Source organism: Molossus molossus, unplaced genomic scaffold (assembly GCF_014108415.1).
Source record: "Molossus molossus isolate mMolMol1 unplaced genomic scaffold, mMolMol1.p scaffold_m16_p_12, whole genome shotgun sequence".
NCBI lineage: Eukaryota > Metazoa > Chordata > Mammalia > Chiroptera > Molossidae > Molossus > Molossus molossus.
The window spans coordinates 93149624-93171762 of NW_023425347.1; the positions used below are offsets into that span (position 1 = coordinate 93149624).

The 22139-nt window shown below is 55.1% G+C and overlaps 1 protein-coding gene across 1 annotated transcript in view; it reads right to left on the bottom strand.

Moving 5' to 3' along the window:
- IGSF21 (immunoglobin superfamily member 21) overlaps positions 1–22139 on the bottom strand; it is a 173328-nt gene that overhangs the window by 144763 nt on the left and 6426 nt on the right. The window contains exon 2 of the mRNA XM_036256833.1: positions 402–514. Within this exon, the coding sequence (XP_036112726.1) occupies positions 402–514 (113 nt within the window). The remainder of the gene's footprint in view (positions 1–401; positions 515–22139) is intronic.

The following is a 22139-nucleotide window of genomic DNA, read 5'->3' on the forward strand; positions in this document are numbered from 1 at the left end:
AAAGGCAGACTCGCTCTGTTCTTTGATTTTTAAGAAGGCAGGAAGGTGTCCTATTCTCTCTCTCTCCTGCCAAAAACATCACCCGAAACCTCCTCGAAATTCCACCCATCACCTTCCCTCACAGTGTCCTTGGTACCAGGGGGGTTTCCTGAGCACAGCGACATCATAGGGCCACAAAGAGACCAGAACGAGGCATTCTGAGAGCAGACGAAGAAGCTGAGCAAAGCAGTCTTGGAGGAGGGTCTCTGTGGAGGATGCCCCCTGGCAGAGGGCACAGGACAGCTCAGGGCTGGGTTAGGGCTGAGGACACAGCTCATTCCGGGAGGATCTCCAGACGGGCTCTGGGGACTCCACATTTAGCCCTGACAGTGGGCGTAGAGGGCACAGTAGCGGTGACTTACCCGGTACCACACGATTTCCCGCATGCGACCATCCGTCTTGAAGTTACACTTCAAGGTCACGGCGTCACCAGCCACCACGGGTGGGAGAGGCTCAATGTTGACAGTCAAGTAGCCTGTGGAGAAAATGAAGAACGGGCAGGTGAGGGCGCGAGCTGATCAGGAGGGCGGGCTGACCGGGCGGGTGGTCGCGAGAGCCGACCCATCTGTAGGGGGCGCTGTTCTCTCTGCAGTCTATGTGGTGGGCGACTGAGCCACAACGAGCCTTCAGCCGCTTCTTCCTCCTTCTCATTGACGTCTCCCTTTCTGGGAGTTTCCCTGGCGCCCGTGGGTCCCTCCAATCCTAACACTTCTTCTTGGGAAGACTTTTCCTGGGAAAGCAGGACCTGCCGGCGCCCGAAAGAAGAGGCTCAATGTCTTCCTGTAAGATTCCCCCGAGAAACCGCTCTGCAGTCAAACACCTCCACCCCCCTTAGAGAGCCGAGGGTCGGTGCGAGCCTGCTGGCCCTGCAGGAAATGAGCACGCTAAAACGCATCTAATCTCGCGTTTCCACATCTATTTGACTCTGGGTCCCTTAGCCCTTCCCCGAACGTCATCAGCAGCCAGGGTCCTGTGAAACCCACAGCAGGATGTGATGCCCTAGGTGCCCAGACCCCTCCATTCCCAGCCTGCTAACCACTTACTCCTGGCGAAAAGGGAGAGTCCCGCCACCCAAGGGGAGAGACAGCTCCACCCCGGGCCCCGGGGTGGTGACATGGTGGAAGGTGATCATGGGTTGACTGCCCGGGAAGAACTCGCAAACCCAGCCAGCTCCAGATGGTACGTCTTGCCAACAGCTGTCCCGGGCATCCCTGGGACGCCGACCTGGTGTCATGCTCTAGGCAACAGGGCTGTCTCCACGCCAAGCCCAGCCTGGCGAGGCCTCCGACCCTGTCCCCTCCCTCCCAGAGCCCCACCCAGCTCAGTGGGGGCTTCCTTCTCGGGTATCCCATCCAGGCTCCTCTGATTGGCTTCCCACCACTGACGTCCAGCCATGGACCTGATGGATCAATCAGTCCAATCGTCTTAATGAGGAAACTAGCCAGATGGGCTTGGGGATTTCAATTTGAGCAGATCAAGCTCAGGGGCCTGACCCCTGCCTGGAACTTAATGGTTACAACACTCCAGGATAAAAAAACAAAAAAAATCGACCTTAGGAGGATCAATGTGGAAGTTGAAGTCAGACTCGACCTCCATGGTCCAAGGCTCGCGGTGCCCATGCCCAGGGTGAGGGGTAGGTCAGCCTCTGGGCAGCCTCTACCTTAGGCTGAGTCAGGCTCCCAGGGAGCCCCAGAGCCACGTGGTCTTAGAGAACAGAGATTGGAGCCGACCGGACGGACCGGTCTTCTGCTCCCCCTTTCTCCCTTTCTTCGCCCATTTGGCCACTGCGTTTGCTCCCCCCTGCTCTGAGCAGGCGCTGGCCCGGACCTGAGAGGCAGGGGCTCAGGCATTGCCCGGCCTCCAGGAACGCACACGAGGGGCACAGCCTGGACAATCAGGGACGTCCCCAAGCCCAGCCGGGTCCCCAAGCATGACAGACAAACAGGACAGACAAGGCTGTCCTCAGGGGGGCGAACCCCGGTGAGAGGGAGGGTTCCGGAGCAAGCCAAGCCCCAGTGCGAAACAGTAGCCAGGGCTCAGGTCCCCACAGCACCCCTCTGAGCCAGACATTGCGATGTGTTCAATACACACTCACATGTGCCTGTCACAACCATCCTAGGAGCAAGGTACATGTATTATTTCCACTCTCCACCCGGGAAACAGAGAGGAGAACTTACCCCTCCCCTCACACAACTGTAAGAGGCAAAGCTGTAAGAGGAATTTGAACGCAGACCTTCTGTCCTGTTACGGCCACCATGCTAGGTACAGGCTCTCTAATGACAGGGGAGGGGAGGAAAACAACGACAAACATTTCACACCAAACCCCGGGAGACCAAGGCAGGAGTCCAGGACCTGATCCCGTCTGCTACCATCCCATCCTGGGGTGCTCACTTTTCCAGTGGGGCTGCCCCTGCCCCGGGATCCCACCTGTGATGCTACAGCTAACAGTTAACCGAGCATCATTAGTCCAGATGGCTCACTAGCTCAAGACCCGAGTAGGGCTCCCCCCAACTGGAGGGAGGAAAGACACCTTCTCAGAAGCATAAATCTTCCAGGCAGCCCAGGGTACAGAGGACGCATGTGAGGAGGGTCAGGCGGGGTGGCTGTGGGTCACCATTTGTTGGCAAGCCACCAGGCAATGACAGGGGTGAGTCCGGCGGGGTTGGGGGAGTGGCTGGACTCTGGGAGCTGGTGATAGGCTCAGGAGCACCGCAGGTGTGGCAGATGTCCGGGGCAAGGGGACTCACATCGGCACGCCGGGCCAGGAGCAGAGAATAGCCCGATGCACAGGGGAGAGAGGCCCCTGGGACACCAGAAGAGAGTTAGAAGGTGGGTGCCTGAGCTCTGGCGCCTTAAGACAGCATTTCCTGGGGTGTGCAGTAAGGAGCTCCTAATACATGTTTCAGGCAACGAGATTTCAAGTATCGACTAAGTGTGCAAAATGGTGGGTTACACGAAATTGGACAAGTTCCCTCCCTTCAGGGCTGCTCGGAACCTTTCTTTCCTTCCTGTCTTGCCTTCATTCATGAAAAAAAGGTATTGAGAATCTGTTTGTTGCGAGGTATTGTTTTAGGCCCTGGGGATACAACAGTGAGGACAGGCAGGCCCTGCCCTCGAGGGGCTGCCGTTCCAGCAGAGGAGACAATCAACAAGCTGGTGGTAATGTAGGAAGCGAAAGTGTAAATCAGGGTGAACAGCAGAGTGCTAGGGGAGGGGGTGCTCTGAACAGGGTATTCTGAAGAGGCCAGAATGAAGGAAAATGTGAGCCACTTGGGTATCTAGGGGGAGAGCATTCCAGCAGAGGACACCACCCCTGCGAAGGCCCTGGAGCTGGAGTGTGCTCAGAGCACGCCGGGATTCTCCAAATTTGGCCACAATAGGAAATTATTTGTGCCATTGTGCGCTCCAGAGCCCATCTGTGGCTGAGCGTCTTTGCAGGACTACAGCTGGGGCCGGGATGAGGATGAGGTGAAATGCTTAGGATGCAAAATAAAAGGAGCCACGCACTCCCACCGTGGGACCCTGAGTCCCGCTGGCCAACCCAGAGTTCTTTGGAACAGACATCAGGAATCACCTCTCTAAGCTGAGGCAGGAGTGACTGTGTCTCTGGTTCCCCAGGTCCCCTACTTGGAGCCACAGAGGGTGGAGGTTGGGGTGAACCGTTCCGGGCTGAGGCTCCTCCTCCTCTTGGCCCCCAGAGCTGATGGAGCCGCAGGCTCTGCGGGGCTGGGGTTTGGCGGATGAACAGATGTCACCCTGGGGTGTGCGTTCTCCGGCCTGGCTAGCTGAGGACAAAGTATGCACAGGAATGAATGTGGTAAGAATCTCCGAAGTGGGTCGGAAACCCGCCGAAGGGAGTGAAGGTGTTTGTTAAGAATCTCGGCTGAAAACAGCCGGGCAGAGCCGGAACCGGAAGAATGCTGGGCTGGGCTGAGAGGTCCGCAGAGACGCTCTCTCCAGGACACGGTTACCTAAAACAGTGTAACCTAGGGGACGCTGGGAAAATCATCTGGGCTGCATGCAGGATCTGAGCATTTGCTCCCTGGCATGCTCCCCCCACTCCGAGCCTGCCTGCTTGTAGCCCACTGCGGGGTGACGGCCCCCCAGGCCGAGAGTGGGCAGGCTCCGGGCTGCAGGGCAGGGAGGAGCCTTGGCTCAGGGCAGGTCCAGTTCCCAGCACTGGCGCCCGGCTTCTCCTGGGCTCTCGCCACGGCCCTGCGCCTGCCTTGCACGAGGCCGCGGTCGCTGTGGATGCCGCACTGGAGTGTAATTGCCTGTTGGCACGTCTGCCTCTCCTTCTGGAACACGAGTTTCACGAGTATCGACAGTGTTCACATCAGAACGGACAAGCGCTACTTTCCGAGCTCTCTGAGGTGTGCGCTCTCCACCCGCGCCCCGGCCTGCGGACGTTCCTGCCGCGGAGGAGCCGCGGGTCAGAGCCGCGGAGGTCCCTGGTCAGTCCCACCGCAAACCCGGGGTTTGAACCCAGATCTGCTCGACCCTGAAGCCAATCTCGTTCTGCCACCTCCTGATATCACGGAGAAGAGGCATGCAATGAGTTGAGGTCACGTAGGAATTCTAGGGTACCCTCCCCATGCCATTCCTTCAACGGCATTTGCATCAGAGACCTGGCTCTCGGGTGGGGCAGGACGGCCCAGGCGGGGACCAGAAGCGCAGGCCCAGAACTGCACACGGAACGAAGGAGACTGCAGACAGGTCTGCGCGGGACCAGGTCCCCCTCCCTCGGGGCTTGACATCACAGCCTCACAACGATCTGTGGGCCCCCGGACCCCACCTAGCCAAGGCCAGGACAAGCCTCAGGCCGTGTCGGGCTCTAGGCCTCAGGTCTGGAGGCAGGATCCCTGGTGGGGTGGGGAGGGAAGGCAGGAGGGAAAGCCATATTCTGACAGGTGCGCCCCGTGAGGGTCGAGTCAAAGCACTCAACACCTGGGTGGCAGGTGAGAAATCACCTTCCCAGACAATGACACACAGGAGAGGGGACAGCAAGCGTTCGAGGCCAAGGAGATTTTTGCAAAAGGAAAACATAGGAACGTTCTTCTCGAAGTCCGAAGTCCGATGTAACTGACACACCTCCGGCTCCTGTTTCCTGTCGCACCGTCTCCCAAATGCCCTGCGTGGCTGCTGCTTGATCTGAAAATTCCCTCCCTCGCCTTCCTTGCCTCCAGCAAATCGGAAGTCAGTTGTCTGGGTCAAGTTTCTCCATCAACCACTCAGCAGTGACCTGGGCAAGTGATGAGTCCTCCGTGAAACTCAGTCCCCCACGTGTCCAGCGTGGAGAAGCATGTTCTCAGGTTGTGTTCACGTGAGCCCTGCCCACACAGACAGGTGCCCCTGAGCAGGGTACGGTGGTGCCATGCTCCCCGGCCTCCCAGACCTCCACTCCCTCCCGCTTGCCGATGTCCAGCTGAGCAAGGACGGTCTGGGGTGGAGGTGGGAAGAGCGGGCTCTGGCATCTGGAAGCTGGTCAGGGAGTAGAAGGTTCACACATGACCAGCTCAGCCAGAGCGCCCATCTGGACTGGGATCAGAGCCAGGAGACCCAGGTGGAATCCTGCCCCCAAAGCAGAGGACAGAATGCCAAAGACAGGTGATCCGAGATGCCCCCTGCTGCCAGGGCCCTGTATCAGGCCTCAGGGCCTGTGCGAAACTGCAGCTGATCAGGCAGGGGAGGGGGAGACGGGAGTCAGTGAGCAGTCAAAGAGCACGAGAATGGCCTGGCCGGTGTGGCTCAGGGGTTGAGTGTCGACCCATGCAGCAAGAGGTCGCCGGTTCGATTCCTGGTCAGGGCACGTGACCGGGTTGTGGGCCCGATACTCAGTGGGGGGCATGTAGGAGGCGGCCAAATGATGTTTCCATCTCTCCTTTCCTCTCTCTCTAAAATCAATAAAGAAAAAAAAATTTTTTTTTTTTAAGGAGTATAAGACTGGAGTTCTGCGCTCAGCTATGCCGCCGACCAGCTCTGGGACCTCGGGCAGGTGGTCTGCCTCTCTGGGCCTCAGTTTCCTCATCTGCATCATGAGAGATGAACTGGATGTTTAGGGCCTTCCTGCCCCAGTCAGCCCCATGTCAGACGCTAACTGGGCCGAATCTTGCCACCTTTGTTCCCGGACGACGCAACGCCATCTCTCGGAGAGGTGAGTCCGCCAATTCCTCCGCCACCAGCTAAAGACGGCGCTGTGGTTTTCAGCACCGACCGCGCCACCCGTCAGCCTCGCTGCGCAACCCACCCAGCCCACGCGCACCGGGACCGGGATCCGGACGCAGGGTCAGCTTTGCGCAGCCGCCCGCCATCCCGAAGGTGGCCGTCACTCCCTCCATCTGCGACCACATCCATCGGCTCCTGCTAAGATACACTTAGCAACATCGCAGGCTGTGTTAGGAACGGCCCCCTCCACGGGGTGATGACAAACAGCTCCTCTGTCCGAAACCCGACTTGCGATGTCCCAGCACTGCCCCCTGCCCTTTCCCAGCCCGGAGGGGGCGAGTCTAGAGGGTTGGTGCATGTCTGGCCCTGTGGGTGGACCGGAGTGGACAAGGGTTCCCGTGGGAGGGGTACTGTGAAAAGAGACAGATTATCTTGGGGTGACCAGATGTCTCAGTCTGCCCAGGACCAAGAGGTTTTCTGGGACAAGGGTGGCGAACTAACAAGCTGGTCACTCTAGTTACAGTCCCACCATGGCCCAAGGATGGCCCTGGCAACTCACTCAAACCCTCTCCCTGTTTCAGTACCGAGGGTGACTGCCTCCCTTGACCAGCTGTGAGGGCTGAGGGAGTGAGTGCTGACCTCTCGCGGTGCTGCGTGTTCAGGGGGTAGGCAGTCGACAGTGGTGGTCACGGAAGGAAGCTGGGAGGCGGGATTTGTCTGGGACTTCCTGCCTCCAGGCACGCCCTTCCATCAGCCTCCACCAGCAGCCAGAGAGATCCCTCTGAAATGCACACCCCTGGCCTAGGCCTTCAGAGCTTCCCTGTGCTCCACAGAAGAAGCCACAAGTCCTGTCGGGCTGATCTGGCCCCGTCCAGCCCCCCGGCTTGTCCGGCCCCCCGGCTCCCATGCCCTCCACGTCCTGCTGTGGTCTTCTCTCCTGCAGCTTCTCTCTCGACACTGGGCCCTCTGTCAGGCTGGCCCTTCTGTCCCAAGCCCTCACTCCTCGCTTGGGTAACTCTTGTTCATCCTTCAAAGATGAATGGAAACCTCACTTCTTCAAGAAAACTCTCCCTGATTCCCTAGGCTACCAGAGTCCCCCAAACCCCACGCTTCCTACCCTTCCTGTCACTTAGGATGCTGCAGATCACCTGTCATGAAGCATGGATCCCTTGTCCTGGTGCATGTGTCACCACCTGCAATGACATGCTCAGTGCACAGTCACTACTGCTCAAGGCCACCGGTGGTTTCTATTGGCCACGTTAGCCATGCGTCCAGGGTCGTGCCCGGATCACAGCATGCGCTGAGCGCCCGAGCAAATAAAACCCCGCCCACCCCCTGGGCCATTCCATTATCAGAGCAGGTGGCGTTCCCCAGAGGGCCCTCTCAGAAGCACCCCCTTCCTGTGGGCCTTGTCCTAGGCAGCTCCAGGGCCTCCCCCACCCTCAGGTGCCTTCTGATCCTCCTCTCTGACCATGTCTGCTTGGACCGGTGGTGGTGCCACCTCGGGGTATCCAGTGGCCTCTTCTGGAGGCCGGGCAGGAGAACTCTGTCCCGTAGAGGAAATCGGCCCTGGGTGGTGAGCGGCCGCCCCGCCGGAGACAGTAGAACGTTAGATAGCAGTGAGTCATCAGACAGCAGGTCGGCTACGGCAAAGACCATAGGCAGAAGGAGCCATGATTAGGAGCAGCAGAATCCAAGGGTGGCCTTCTGAACCATTGTAGGGCAGGGAAGAGCGGGCGTCCAGCGGGCTTGGCAGGGAGGTCCACTGACTCTGATTCTCCTCCTCCACCTGTCTGCAGGACTCCCCTAGCCCTTGCTTCCAGCTGGAGAAGCCGAAAAGAGCAGCGGTAGAGGGGTCAGGAGGCCAGAAGAACACGAGAGATCTTGCCAGAGGTGTAGCGGGATCAGATAGAGGACGGGCCAGACCAGCAGGACACAACCTCTCCACCAGGGGGCAGCAGAATGACGGGCGGTGGAGGCCCTCTGCAAGTTCAAAGCCAGCAGCAGATGCTAGGAAGGCCAGGACCCTGAGAGGACCCTGAGCGACTTGAGGCTAGATCAGTGCATCTTTTCCATCGCATCCCTGACCTACAGTCCTCTGAACCCAGCTCGGGACGGTTACCTTGGCCCAGAAGAGCCAGTCTCGTATCACGGAAGACACTGGTTGATACAAAGTAACTAGTGAAGAATTGAAAGCAACGGACTCCCAGCTTTCCATCAGAGGACAGGGGCCCGGTCTGCTGGCGGAGGAGGAGCTCCCTGAGGACAGGGACTTCTGTGTCTTCAAATGCAGTAATAGTGTAGGGATCAAGGACCCGCCTCCTCTGGGGTGAGGACCACACCACGACGACCTGGGCAGACCGGCCAGCTGGTGGCCGCTGCTCCACCAGCTGGAGACAAGGACCTGCGGGGGGGACCCTGGGAGTCAGGGTCACAGAAATTCCTCATGCCACCCTCCCCTTTTGTGGGTCTAGGATTTATCTCCACATGAACATAGGAGCTCCACGCATCGCCACGCATGAAGAAGAAAGGTCACCCCACCTCATGAAGAAAGATCCCGGCGCGTGTCCCCGGTGACAGCCTCCCTGGGCTCCCGCACCACGTAATTACTGTCACAGTAAATATCATTACCGCAGTCCAATGACTGGAACCGTGTTCAGGCAGGTACGGAGGGCCCTGTGAAACACACCCTTCCAGCTGGCGCCTCCTTGTTAGCAGAAACTGGGGCGAGGGGTGGGGAAGGGTGGAGGGACTGTTAGGGAAAGAAAGCCTCTGAGCCAAGAAGCGGAGGCTGACAGCTCCTCTGTGTCTGAGACGGTCCCCTCTCCTCTCAAACAGCTCTCAGAACACCGATCCTGCTTCGGTTCGGGCCCTCGAGACCTTCCCCAAGACCCTGCACAGCCAGTCGGTGGTCTCCAGCCTCCAGCCTTGTCCCACCACGCCGGAGCCTCCCTGATACTTCTCAAACGTAAACAGGATGACGCCGCCTCTCTGGTCAGCGCCATTCCGTCTCCTCACCCCGCGGCCTTCCGACTGGGGATCAAGCTCAGGCTCTGTCATGGCCAGCTGGGCCCTGGACGGTCTTGCCTCTCTTGGCCTCTGCAACTCCGTCAGCCTCACACTGCTTTTGTGCCACCTCGAAACCCGCCACCAGCCCTTCCGGACCTCGGGTTTTTCTCGTCGCCTGTGCTGTCCCCTCTCCCTGGAATGTCTCCTCCTCTGAGTTCACCTGGGGGGATTTTCACGTCCTCTCAGGTTCAAAGCGACAGTCACCTGGTCCTTGATGTGCATGAGTCTGACACCCCCCTTCCGAGGGCACGGCCCCGTGAAAACATCTATCACATCACACTGCAACACCAGGCTCTGCCTGCGTGTCTCCACCATCAGACGGGGAGCTCCTGGAGGTCAGGGTTCCGGCTCCCTGTGTGCCGTTCGGCCCTGACAGGGGCTCAGCCAGCGTGCTGTGTGAACACACACATGAATGAACCAACACCCAACATTGCACGAGGCAGGACTCGGTGAGCGGGGCAGCCCTGAACTAACAGGGATCATGCTGTAGCTCAGGGCATAGATGTCACGCCCAGATCCAAACCCTTCTTCGTATTCCCACTGCCTTTGTGACAAAGTCCAGACCCTTCCCTCCCACACTCCCACCTGCTCTTCCTCAGCTCCTCTCCTGTCCCTCTGCCTTTGCATGCTGAGCCTCAGCCGTCCTGAGCACCCCAAATAGTCCTGGCTTTGTCTGGCTGCGGGGTCTATGCACCTGCCACCCTTCTCTGTTACACCTGCATCACTTGACCCCCCGCCCCCATTGCTCTGACAAACCCTTAAAGTCTTAGCTTAGCCATCATTTACCTTAGAGGCCTCTCCTAACACCTACTCCATACCCAGCACCCCCACCCCTGGGTTAAGTGTCCCTCTCGTGGCCCTAACACATTCATGGTGATGCCCTTTTTGCCACCACCATGGATGGTGAGCTCTAGAGGGCAAAGGCATGTCTCAGTAACTGCATTATTAGTGTTTAGCATGCTCTGGCCACACTGTTGGCATTGAAGGCTCATTGAATGAATGAATGAATGAATGAACCTGTGGATGAGCAAATAGGTTCTACAGATATCTTCAGCTGGCCTGACATTGGCCATAGCACCCAATTCTGTCGAGGCTAGATGTTTCTTGCTTTATTGGGTTATGAGTTCCGTACCCTAAACTTGGGCCATGAAAGACTATCTAGAGGAGGAGGTCCCACGCTCATCCCTGGTTCTCACCTCCCCCGGCAGAAGATCAGCTGAGCTCTGGGCCACCAGAGACCTCCAACACGTCAGCTTTTGCAGAGACGAGCCTGCTGCGTTCGGGTGTCCATCCGCTGCCCCGCTCTCCCAGGCTCCTCTGAAATGGACGGTCTCTGTGATCTCCAGCCAGCTAATCAAATTCTCCTCTGTCAGAGGCCATAGATGCTCAAAAGCCTTGTAGTAGTAATGTATTATTCATGACAGATGCATTATTTATCATTAGTTTGTTTATTTAGTCTTAATTTGTGTTTCATTATTGATAATGATGTGGTTATACTATTAATAAGAAGCTGGAGAAGGCTGTTCTGTGGCTCTCTGTGGACACCTGAGGCTCCTCCAGTTCCCTGGAGAGCCAGCGTGGGGCATTTTCACCCCATCTTACGGATGGGAGACACTGAGGCCAGAGAAGGGAGAGCTCGTTCCGTGTGTCCTAGCCTCCGAGATGTGCGCAAGCGGTGATGGGACTGGGGAGGACCTTCATCGGGCAGCATGTCCTGGGTTGACAACAGGGTCGAGGGCACAGATTCCTGCAGAAGCCTGGTGCCGGACCTGCCAATCAATCCCCATGTGGACCCTCGTGTTCTCCTGCCTGTCCCGGGTCTGCTCTGCGCTGTGTGTGCTCCCCAAACTCCGTTTCCTTTTCCTGCCAGGTACTCAGCCCGACTACATTTCCCAGCCTCCCTTGCGGCTTGCTGGGACCACGTGACTAAAAGCTCCCATGCCATCATCCACACCCCCCCTCGCCAGCTGCTGCCTGGATGGACCTGGCAGAGGGCGGAGCCATAAGATGGACAGAACCTGGGTACTTGAATGACAGCCTAAAGGGAAGTCCTCCCGTGGCCCCTGACAGACAGTGATATGAGTGAGAAATAAAAAACTGTGTTAAGACACTGAAATTTTGGAATGCTTTGTTACAGCTGTTACTCTCCTAATCTATTGCACATAGTAGGCAGTCACTATGTTCTTGGTGAGAAATAAAGCGAATGAACAGATGAATAAAGAGGCGACACAGTAAATCAATGGGTTGGGCTGCACTGTCATTGAGTTGATTCCTACATCGTGGTAATCCATCACAGAATATCATAGAACGAGGCCTCCAAGATATTGAATTAAAAGCTTTTTTGTTATACATATGGGTAAACTGAGGCCAGAGAATGGAAGAGGCTTGGCCAAGGTCACAGAGACAATTAATAGGCAATTTTAATACCAGGACCCAGGTGTCCTGAAACAGCGTCCTGGGCCCTCCCACCACACCACTGTCTTGTCTCTGACTGTCACCTGACAGCCTGCTGTCACCCTCTGGAACCTTGTGCTCTTCGCCCGGCTCAGTCCAGCACCCGCAGACAGGCCGGAATGGCTCGGAGGGAAGGGGCTGAGAGGTGGATGTGAGGCAGGATGCCCGCGAGGCGCCCTGACCAGCCACGGTCTCTGCAGCGCCCCCTGGGGGACAGGGCCCGCAGGGTGGAGCCACCAAGGGGGAGGTCACAGGCAGGGCAGGAAGGGAAGGAAACAGCCCAGACCTTGAAGCCAAGGCCCTGGTCCCTCATTCTGCCGTGGACACGGAGGACGAGCCTCTCCCCCGTCTGGACCGCAGTCATCTCATCTGGAAAAGGGGCTCGTGGCGCTTACGTCTCAGGGCCACGGGGACGCTGAGATGCGTAGAAAGGAAAGAAAGTGACCTGAAAAGCAGACAACGGACTGGAAAGTTGGCCTCGTTCTTTGTGTGAGGATATTGTCCGGGACCACTGGTGCCGACAGATCACGACCTTGGGCCTGGGGACCAGACAGACCTGGGACAGCTTCTGACTGCCACAGCAGCCCTGAGCCTCAGTTTCCACCTCTGCCAAATGGGGATAATCACCCTTACTTCTCAGGGCTGGGCAGGATGGGGGAGGGGGACGCAGGGAGGTGGCCCAGGCCATCACTGCCCTGACTCGGCACCCACTTCTCCACGCCCTCTGTCCCCTTCTACCAGCAAGGCTGCTTTAAGGACTTTGCTAGAGAGTTGTGGGGGCATATGGCCCCCTTTCTGTTCGCTGTTTCGGGTAAGCCTTTGGGGCACAGAGGTGGAGAAGTCAGTCACCAAGGCTGTCTGGTTTCCTCTTAGAGATTTTTTTTTCTTTATTGATTTTAGAGAAGGAGGAAGTGAGAGAGAGAGAGAGATAGAAACATCGATGAGAGAGAACAGCGACTGGCCGCCTTCTGCATGCTCCCCCCTGGGGATCAGGCCCACAACCTAGACACGTGCCCTGATTGGGAATCGAACTAGAGACCTCCTGGTGCAGGGTCGACACCCAACCACTGAGCCACACCAGCTGGGCCCTTGGAGATTTCATCACCAGAGTGCACAGAGGGCCTGGCAGCCCTGGGTCCCCCGATGTGACCCAAAATCATGACGACAGGCTCGGGAGCACAGGGGAGGTTTCTCTGACTTGGAATACAATTTAAAATATGGATGATAGGTTATTAAGAAATATTTTAAAAGAAAAATAGTTATGACTCAAAGAACACAGCCTAAGCTAGTTATAAACGGGTCTTCATCAGTAAAAGGAGGCGAGTTAATGAAAAAAATTGCCATCGAAAATAGGCCTCCATGAAATAATAATGCCTTGTAAACACAGAAGTCCTTTAGCATGTAAGAATTCATTGCTGAGCTCAGAAGCTAAAGGCACAATAAAGGAAGCCTTAATTTTTGGGGGGGTCTTTTGTTTTTCTCTCCCCAAAAGGCAATCCGCATTAGTCTGGGTTTTCTCGCGTCGGCACCAGAGGGCCCGGGAATTTGCAGAGGGAATGTGCTCAGAGACAATTCCGTCTCCCTCAACCTATTGCTTTAAGAGACGGTCTGAAGGAAGTGAGGCTTTGCTCTCCTGGTCTGCGTCAGTGTTAAATAAACTCATGTGACAGAATGTTCGCCCTGATGGATTAGGGAACGTGCTCATTTTGCAGACCGGAAGCCCCCGGGTTCAGACTCATCAAGCCAGCAGCTGTTATCAGGGTAGCAGTCTCACAGGTCCAGCGAGATTCTGCATCTGCATCCCAGCAGCCGTTACAAATTGTCCAATACAAGCAGAGTGGCCCCAACCAGGGATGACTCTCCAGCCCCACCCTTCCCCCCGAGGACATCTGGCCGTGTCTGGAGACATTTTTGGTGGTGAGAGATGCTGCTGGCGTCTGTTGGGGACAGAACAGGATGCTGCTAAACATCCTACAGTGCAGAGGATGCCCCCTCCCCCAGCAAAGAGTTGTCCAGCCCCAAATGTCAGTAGTGATGAGCTGAAGAAACGCTGCCGTGAAGAGAGCAAAGCAAACTCCTGAAGGTATGAGCGTGCACTCAGGAGTTCCCAGCCTCGGAGGACGGTCTCCAAACATGAGGACCAGCCGTCTGAAGCTGGGCATCACCCCAGCAACACCTGACTTCCACGCACTCTTCTTTGCCATCAAAATGGATCAACTCTCTCCACGAGAGCGTCTTTCCTGCCCTCTGGGACCTGTTTTGCTTTTGCCATAGGAGAATCCTAGGAGAAATTTCCCTTACGGTCACCCTCTGCAGAATGCCTTTATTCTGCAAAGCAGAGGAGCCCCAGCTCACAAAGGAGAGCCTTCGGGGCTCCCCCCTCCCCGGAGAGCGCCCAGAGCCTGCCTCCTTGCTAATCTCGCTCTGCCTGCTTGGCAGGAGAAGCAATCTGGTCTTCATATTAATACTTTATTAAACGCACCCATCCTGCAAGATAAACATCAGCCTATTACAGTTGTTCAGTTAGAGAGTGGCTGCGTCTCACCCGAAGGCTATTTGGGCCTGCTTCGCTCACCACCGAGCTTGCTCCTGCTGGAGGCCCAGGGAGAGAGTGTAGACATCGTGTTGAGCGGCGGGGTTAGGTGGAGCGCACGCCTGCCGGGGCGGGGGGAGCAGCAGGCATTTCGTTCCGTCCTCCAGGGCCCAGGGCTTCCTGCTGCCCAGTGAAGCCAGCCTCGAGGCCAAGGTTGCACAGACCATGGCTGGGGCCAGTTTGTCACCAGGGACAAAGAACTCGGGCATAGATAACTGGATACTTCTAGTTCAACTCAGAAAACAACGGTGTGCCTCCTAGGTGCAAGCAATTACTGGGTAAGCCCCACCCAGACCAGCTGCCTTTCTGACAAGAACGGGATGGAGTCAGGCCATGAAACCGGGTGGGATTCTCACCCTGCCAATGCCTAACCCTATGCCCTCGGAAGAGGAAGCGTCAGTCTTTCTGTCTGTGAAGTGGGAATCCTGATGCCTGCCTCCCGGAGCTGGAGAGAATAGATTGCAGAGCCAATGCATCACTCAGAACGTGGTTGATGCGACCCCTGTCGGAACGATTTTCCCTCTATAGGTACGATTAATAGCAAAACGCACAGCTCTCAAGTGAATCACTCCATGAGGTTTTTACACCTTGCACAACCACGCAGCCACCGCCCAGATCAAAATAGAGCACGTTCCCAGCCCCCCAGGAATTCCCTCGTGTCCTTCACCAGTCACCATCCCCCACCCCAGGAGAACCTCTGTGCTGGCGTCTCCATCGTAGATTAGCTCTGCTTCTTCTTGACCCTCATATAAATACAATCAGCCAAGATGTGCCCTTTTGTGTCGGGCTACTTTTTCTCAACATGATGTTTCTGACATTCAGCCATGTGCTGCATTATCAGTAGTTTGTGCTTAAAAAGAAAATGTTTCCTGGGTAGTCTTCATTATAAGAAATACCCCAATTTGTTTATCCATTCTACCACTGAGGAACATTTAGGTGGCTTCTAGTTTGGAGATGTTATGAGTAAAGCTCATGGTTGTCGTGAAAATATTATTCCTAGCCCCAAGGGACAACTGGCATTCTTTTTATTTTTTTTAATGTTTTTATTGATTTGATTTTTTTTTTTTAGAGAGAGGAAGGGAGAGAGATGGAAACATCAATGTGGGAGAGAAACATCGATTGGCTGCCTCCTGCACACCGCCTAATGGGGATCGAGCCTGCAACCTGGGCATGTGCCCCGACTGGGAATCAAACCTGGACCTCTCAGTCCATGGGGCAACACTCAATCCACTGAGCCACACCGGCATTCTCTAAGGAAGAACTGATCTCTGTCCTGAACCAGCTCCAGGCCAGGAGGTCCTCTGTGGGGTTTTGAAGAGTGAGATGCCTTCAGTATGCCCACCAGCCCTATGGGACCCTTGCCCTTCTTCCCAGGGCCCTCGGGGTATCCCTTAGAAATGCTGGCCTTGTGTTCGCCTTTGATGTGAACCCTTGTCCCCATCTCTCTCCTAGGGGCATGTCAACGCCAACCCCTGGCACTCCCCCAAATAAAGATGCTGATGTTTAAACCTGCTTTGCTTTCTGTCAGGTGTACATGTCCTTTTGGATTTGATCTTCCCACAAGCCTGTGGGGAGGCCAACACCCCTATTTTCCAGGTGGAAAAAACCGAAGCACATGGATTCATTCACTTGTTTGCTTCCTGGACAAATGTTTACAAAGCACCAGCTAGTTGCTGGGCCAGGCACCTGCCAAGAGCTATGAATGGGCCCGTTGGGAGATGTGTCAACGTGGAATCACATCCCGCCAGACTCCCCGTTTTACAGCCGTTAGAGCTGAGCGCCCGTGTGTTCCACCAAATCCACTGCCTGCTCTCTGCCTCATTAGTCTCAGCTCCCCAGTGAGACGAAATTGTCTGTTGTTGTTTTTTAATCCTTCCATAATGCACACTCTTAGGAATACAGAAGTGCTTAATAAATGCTCCAAAAGAGTGCAGTGGAGATGGGTGTTGTCAACTTCATAACTCCGTCTCTTCACGTTCCACGTTAGCGACTTGCCACAGGTAGAGCTAAACCATATATCACATTGCGTAGGTGAAAAGATCTAAGGAGCAGAGAGTGACCCGCTCGACAGCCAGCAGCAAACACAGACCTCAGTCCTACACCCACAAGGAACTGACTTTTGAAACAACCCGAATGAGTTTAGAAATGGATTGTCTCCCGGAACCTCCAGATAAGAGCACAGTTAGCTAACGCCTTGGTTTTGACCTTGTGAGACCCAGAGCAGAGAACTAAGCCTAGCTTACTTGTACTTTGGATCTTAAGAACTATGCGATTAGAAACACGGGTGTTTTGTAAGCTTCTAAGTTGGTGGTAATTTGTTATGCAGCAATAGGAGATTAATATGAGACGTTTCCCTGAGATCACAGCAGCCAGGGCGTGCTTTTGAAGCATCAATCAAATCATGCCATTCCCTTGCCCTGAGCACTTAGTAGTTGTCCTTGTACTGAAGAGGGAGAGGCAAGGCCTTCTCATGGCCCAGAAGGCTGGCACGGACTAGCCCCTGGCTCTTACTCTAGCCTTGCTTCTTACCACTCCCTGTGGCTCACTGCAGCCACACTGGCCTCACTGCTCATCCCTAAACACCCCAAGCTCATTCCTACCCCAGGGCCTTTGCACCGACTGTTTCTTCTTCCTGAAGCACTCGCATCCAGCTATGCACATGCCTTGCCTACTCATTTCATTTTGACCTCTGCTCACTGGCATGTCACCACAGAAGCCTGTCTCGACCACCCAGTCTAAAATCCCCTAAAATTCCCACCTGACTTTTCTAGCCTTAAAATAGCTTTATTATTCCGAACACTGCTTCTCTGCCTGGCACTACATTTTACATGTATCCATTTGTTTATTATCAATTCTATATTCCTTTCTCCCCACCCCCACCCCCACCCCCACTCCGCAGGACTAGAATGTCAGCCCCGCAATGGACTTTGTCTGGTTCACTGCAGTGTCTCTAGCACCAGGAATGGTATCTGGGAATCGCTGATATTTTAGAGTGCCTATGATGAGCGAGGCATTGCAGCAGGTGCCATCTCCTGCTTTAATACAAAGGGCAAATCAACATTAAACCAGGTCAGCTCATAGAGCAAGAACCCGCCCAGGTGGGATTCTGTAGCTTTCACGTGAGTTAGCATTCACGGTTCTCCTTAACTCTGATTCTACATTTCGATTGGAGTCCTGCACACAGGTCACCTTGAGTCCGTTGTCCCTGGTTCAGATAGCAGTCTAGGGTTTCAGCAGAGCTCAAAATCAAACAGCTCGGCTGGCACCTCCTGGCTACAAGACCTGGCGTATTTCATTTCCCAAGCCGATTCTTGTGATTACCTCCCTTCGCCACGGGCTGCTTGAGTCAAGCCCCCGTAGGCTTCACTCGCGCAGAGCCCCTTCCCCATCCTTCTCGTTGTCAGCAAGATAAGAGGAAGCCAGGGAAAAGACCGGGATGACAAACGTCCCCTGTACAAACAAAATAGTTTTTCCACCTAGACGGAAACTTCCCACTGGGTTCTGGAAGAAAGAGACACAGCTCTCTTCTTATCAACATTTGTATCTTTAATGACTTCTCTCTTTGGGGATGTCGAGATGAATATTTATTATAGAAAATAAAAAACAATACAAGGAATGGTACAGGTAGAGGAATTCCCCCCTGTAAACCACCACTCAGAAAAAGCCACTGTTAGTCTCTTGGAATTCTCATTCATTCTGTCTTTCTCCCTTTTTCTTTCTTTCCATCAACTTTTTAGCACACCTCTGTGATACTAATTTCTCTCTCTCCCTCTCTCTCCTGTTTTTATCCTCACCCGAGGACATTTTTGCATTTTATCTTCAGACAGAGCAGGAAGGGTGGGGAGGGGAAGAGAGAGAAACATCGATGTGAGACAGACACATCGACGGGTTGCCACCCACACGACCCCAACTGGGGCCGGGGACAAACTGCAACCGAGGTACATGCCCTTAGCGGGAACTGAACCCGGGTCTCTCTGGTCCATAGGCCAACGCTCTAACCGCTGAGCCAAACTGGCCAGGGCTCTTTTTGTTTTTTTATTAATCCTCAGCTGAGGCAATTTTCTCACTGATTCCTAGAGACAGAGTGGAAGGGAGGGAGGGAGAAAGAGAGAAACATCAATGTGAGAGACACACATCAAATGGTTGCCTCCCACACTACTCCGACTGGAGTCAGGGATCGAACCTGCCACCCAGGTATGTGTCCTTGACTGGGGATGGAATCTGAGACTCTTCATTCCAAGGGCCGACATTCTAACCACTGAGCCAAACCGGCCAGGGTGGCGACAGTAGTTTCATTTGACACGTCAATGCAAATGGTGGGGGTTGATTTTATGTGCCAGTTTGAATGGGTGGCAGGGAGCCCAGATCACAGCTTATTTCTAGGTGTGTCTGTGAGGGGCTTTCTGGAGGAGATGAGCATTTGGATGGGCTCAGTGAGTCAGGTGGCCCTCCCAGGTGGGTGGGCATCAGCCAACCCATGGAGCGCCTGAACAGAACCAAAGGCTCCACTGCTGAGCTGGGACATCTCCATCATCCTCTTCTTCACTTGCACTTGGACTTAAACCATCAGGTCCCCGGATTCTCAGGCCTGTGGACTTGGACTAAGTTATACCCCTGCCTTTCCTGGGCTCCACCTTGCAGACAGCAGACCCTGGGACTTCTCCGCGTCTCAGAAACAGCGTGTACGGACACTTTCTCTGGAGTACCCTGACTGATACAGGCTCTGATGCTTCTTGTAGCAGAAGAGGATCTTAAGGATGGGTTTTCTGAATTGGATCGGAGGTTTCTGGAATTGGCCCCCTAACCTGATTGGATGTGGAGATGCTAAGGACTCCATTTATCTCTGTCTTAGTCGGTGTGGACGCTGGACCACCACCAGCTGAGTGGCTTATAAACGGCGGGAATTTGTCTCTCACAGTCTGGAGACTGGCACGTTCAAGATCAAGGCGCTGACACATTGCAGTGAGGGCACACTTCCGGCCGCAGAGATGGAGGCCCCCTCGCTGCATCCCCACAAGGGTGAAGGAGCTCCCCACGTCTCCTATAGGGGCACCAATCCCATTCAGGCCGGTTCCAATCTCATGACCCAATCACCTCCGAAAGACCCCACCTCCTAATACCACCACCTGGGGGTTAGGGTTTGAACACACAGGTTGGGGGGAACGCAAACATTCAGTGCACAACACCAGCGCCTTGATACACTAACGCTCTTCCAGACCGGGGCAGACAGAGCGAGCGTCTGTAAGTGCCCCAGGTCCTGTCCACTCTGTACAAAGCTGAAAAGGAGGCTCTGAGCAGCCCAGCTGGAAGGAGGACACTTGCAGGATGAAGAGCATCCAACTCTCCCGCTCCAAGGGCAGGGGGACATGAGCTGCTTTGTCTGCACGTTTGTGAGGGGGATGACTCTCCCACCCGCCCCAGCCACTCTGGACCCCCTCCCCGTCCTCTCCCCTCTGTCTCCAGCCTGTGCTCCGAGGTGGCAAACCAGCAGACCTGTGCATTTGTAACTCAGGAGGCAAATCGGTGGCCAGGTAAGTCTAACAAGGTCACGGCACGCACAGAGAGGAGCTGTGTGCCATCGTCGTGTGGGGGCAGTCTGAGATGCCCTGGGATCATTGAAAATGAGAGTTAACAGCATAGAAACTGTATGTAAATGTTTAGAGCAATTTTCATGACAGCCAAGTGGAGAAACCACCCAAATGTCCATAAACGGATGAATGGATCAATGAAAAGCAGCACATTCATGACATGGAATATTATCCAGCCCTGAAAAGGGATGAAGCTACAACACGGTTCAGAGATCAGCCCTGAAAACATTACTGAATGGAAGGAGCCAATCATAGAAGACCACATATTACAGGATTCCATTCCTAGGAAAGTCCAGAACAGGGAAACCTTTAGAGGCAGAAAGTATACTCGTGGTTCCTTTGGGCTGGGGTGGGGTAGGGAAAAGGGACGGTTGTCGAGGGGCATGGGTTTCTTCCTGAGCTGACCAAATGCCCTACAATGGCTGTGGTGATGGTCACACAGCTCTGTACACTAAAGACCAGTGCATTCGTACACGTTCAACGGGTAACTGTATGGCACATGCATTATATCTTAATAAAATGATTTTTTTTTTATCCTCACTTGAGGACATTTTTCTATTTTTTGTTCAGATAGAGTGGGAGGGAGAGAGAGAGAGAGAAACATCAATGTGAAAGGGACACATCGAGTGGCTGTCACCCGCACAACCCAACCAGGGCCGGGGACAAACTGCAACCGAGGTACGTGCCCTTAGCAGGAACCGAACCCAGGTCTCTCTGGACCGCAGGCCGACGCTCTAACCGCTGAGCCAAACCAGCCAGGGCAATAAAGCAGTTTTTTTTTAAAAAAGAAAGAAAATGAGAATTAACAGCAGCAGTGAGGACGGCCAGAGCAGCTGACCATGGCAGTGAAGTGCACGGACTCGAGCCCGAGTGCCTGGGTTCGAATCCCCGCTCTGCCTTGGCAAGGACTGCACCCCGAGCTGCTTGCCCGGCGATGAAATGGAGATCGGAGCCGCACCCGCTTCCCGGGGAGGGCTGGGAGTCCACGAAGTCCTTCCTCGGGGCCGTGCCTGGGACCCGGCGAGCTCTCACACCCGATGTCTCTGTGCTCTTACCAGGCGCTGAAGGCCACCAGGCACCTTACGTCTGGGATGGGGTCCTCCACAACCCCGACACGGCAGGGTTCGGTCACATCGCACAGGTCAAGGAACCAGGGTTTAATGCAGCATTTGCCAAACTGTGGCCCCAGGTCAGGCCTGCCTGTCAGCTGCCTCTGCAGGACCCCCCGCTAAGAGCGATTTTTGATGTTTTCAAATGACTGCATTCTACCTGGCTGTGCCCACATGCTCGCTTCCACTGCACCTGGGCTCACAGGGCCGCTTGGCCCCGGTAGGAAAAGCCTGCCCACCCCAGGCTGAGGAAGGGTTAAAGGCTACAGCAGGATTCTGACCCCAAACGTGCCCCCTTCCTACAGACTCTGCTGCTTTACTTGTAGTGAGTGTTACTCTCCAGCCCAAACCGAAGGGTGTTCAAACACCATCCATTCATTCATCCGTTCGTTCATTCATTCAATCATCATTCATTCAACAACTGTCTATCAGGGCCAGAGGGGAGCCAGCCGAGTCCGCACTCACGAGGCCTGCAGTTGAGGGGACACAGGCTGGCTCATGGCTGGATACCAGAGCCTCCCCCGTGAACCCAGCAACAAAGAGGCTCTGCAGGAAGGAACCCCAATTCTCTGGTAAAATGAGATCGATCAGAAGACTCCTCTGGGTGACTGACATCTCATGTCCTCCAGAAAAAGCTCACCCCCCCCAGAAAGAAGCTCAGGGACTTCAGACCCCACTGCCACACCGCCGGTCAATGCATCCTGTTCCTTCCCAAGGTCCCCGGAATCCTACAGAGCATCAGGGTTGTGGTCCTCGCCCAGAGCCCACCCAGCGCGGGTCCGGCGGGCCAGGCCACAGCATATCGCCCTGGGGTGACGAGGTTGTGGGGACACACCTGCTATGCCTGCTGTCTAATAGGATTTAAGGACGCCAGTCATAACGAGAGAGAGCACTGATTTAGGCATGGAACAAAGGCCACCAAGCTAAAGTGGTCATTTAGTGAATGACCGAGGGGACTCCGTATGTTTCAGCTCCTAGTGTTTGCCTTGGGCTGACTTCCTGGGCCCGTCCCCTCCGGTCCCCACCGGCCCCACCCAGCCCCAGGAGCTCCAGATGGCATCGTCCGTCTACTTTAAATACTTGGTGAACGATGGTAGGCTTATGAAAATAGGGGTGTGCACA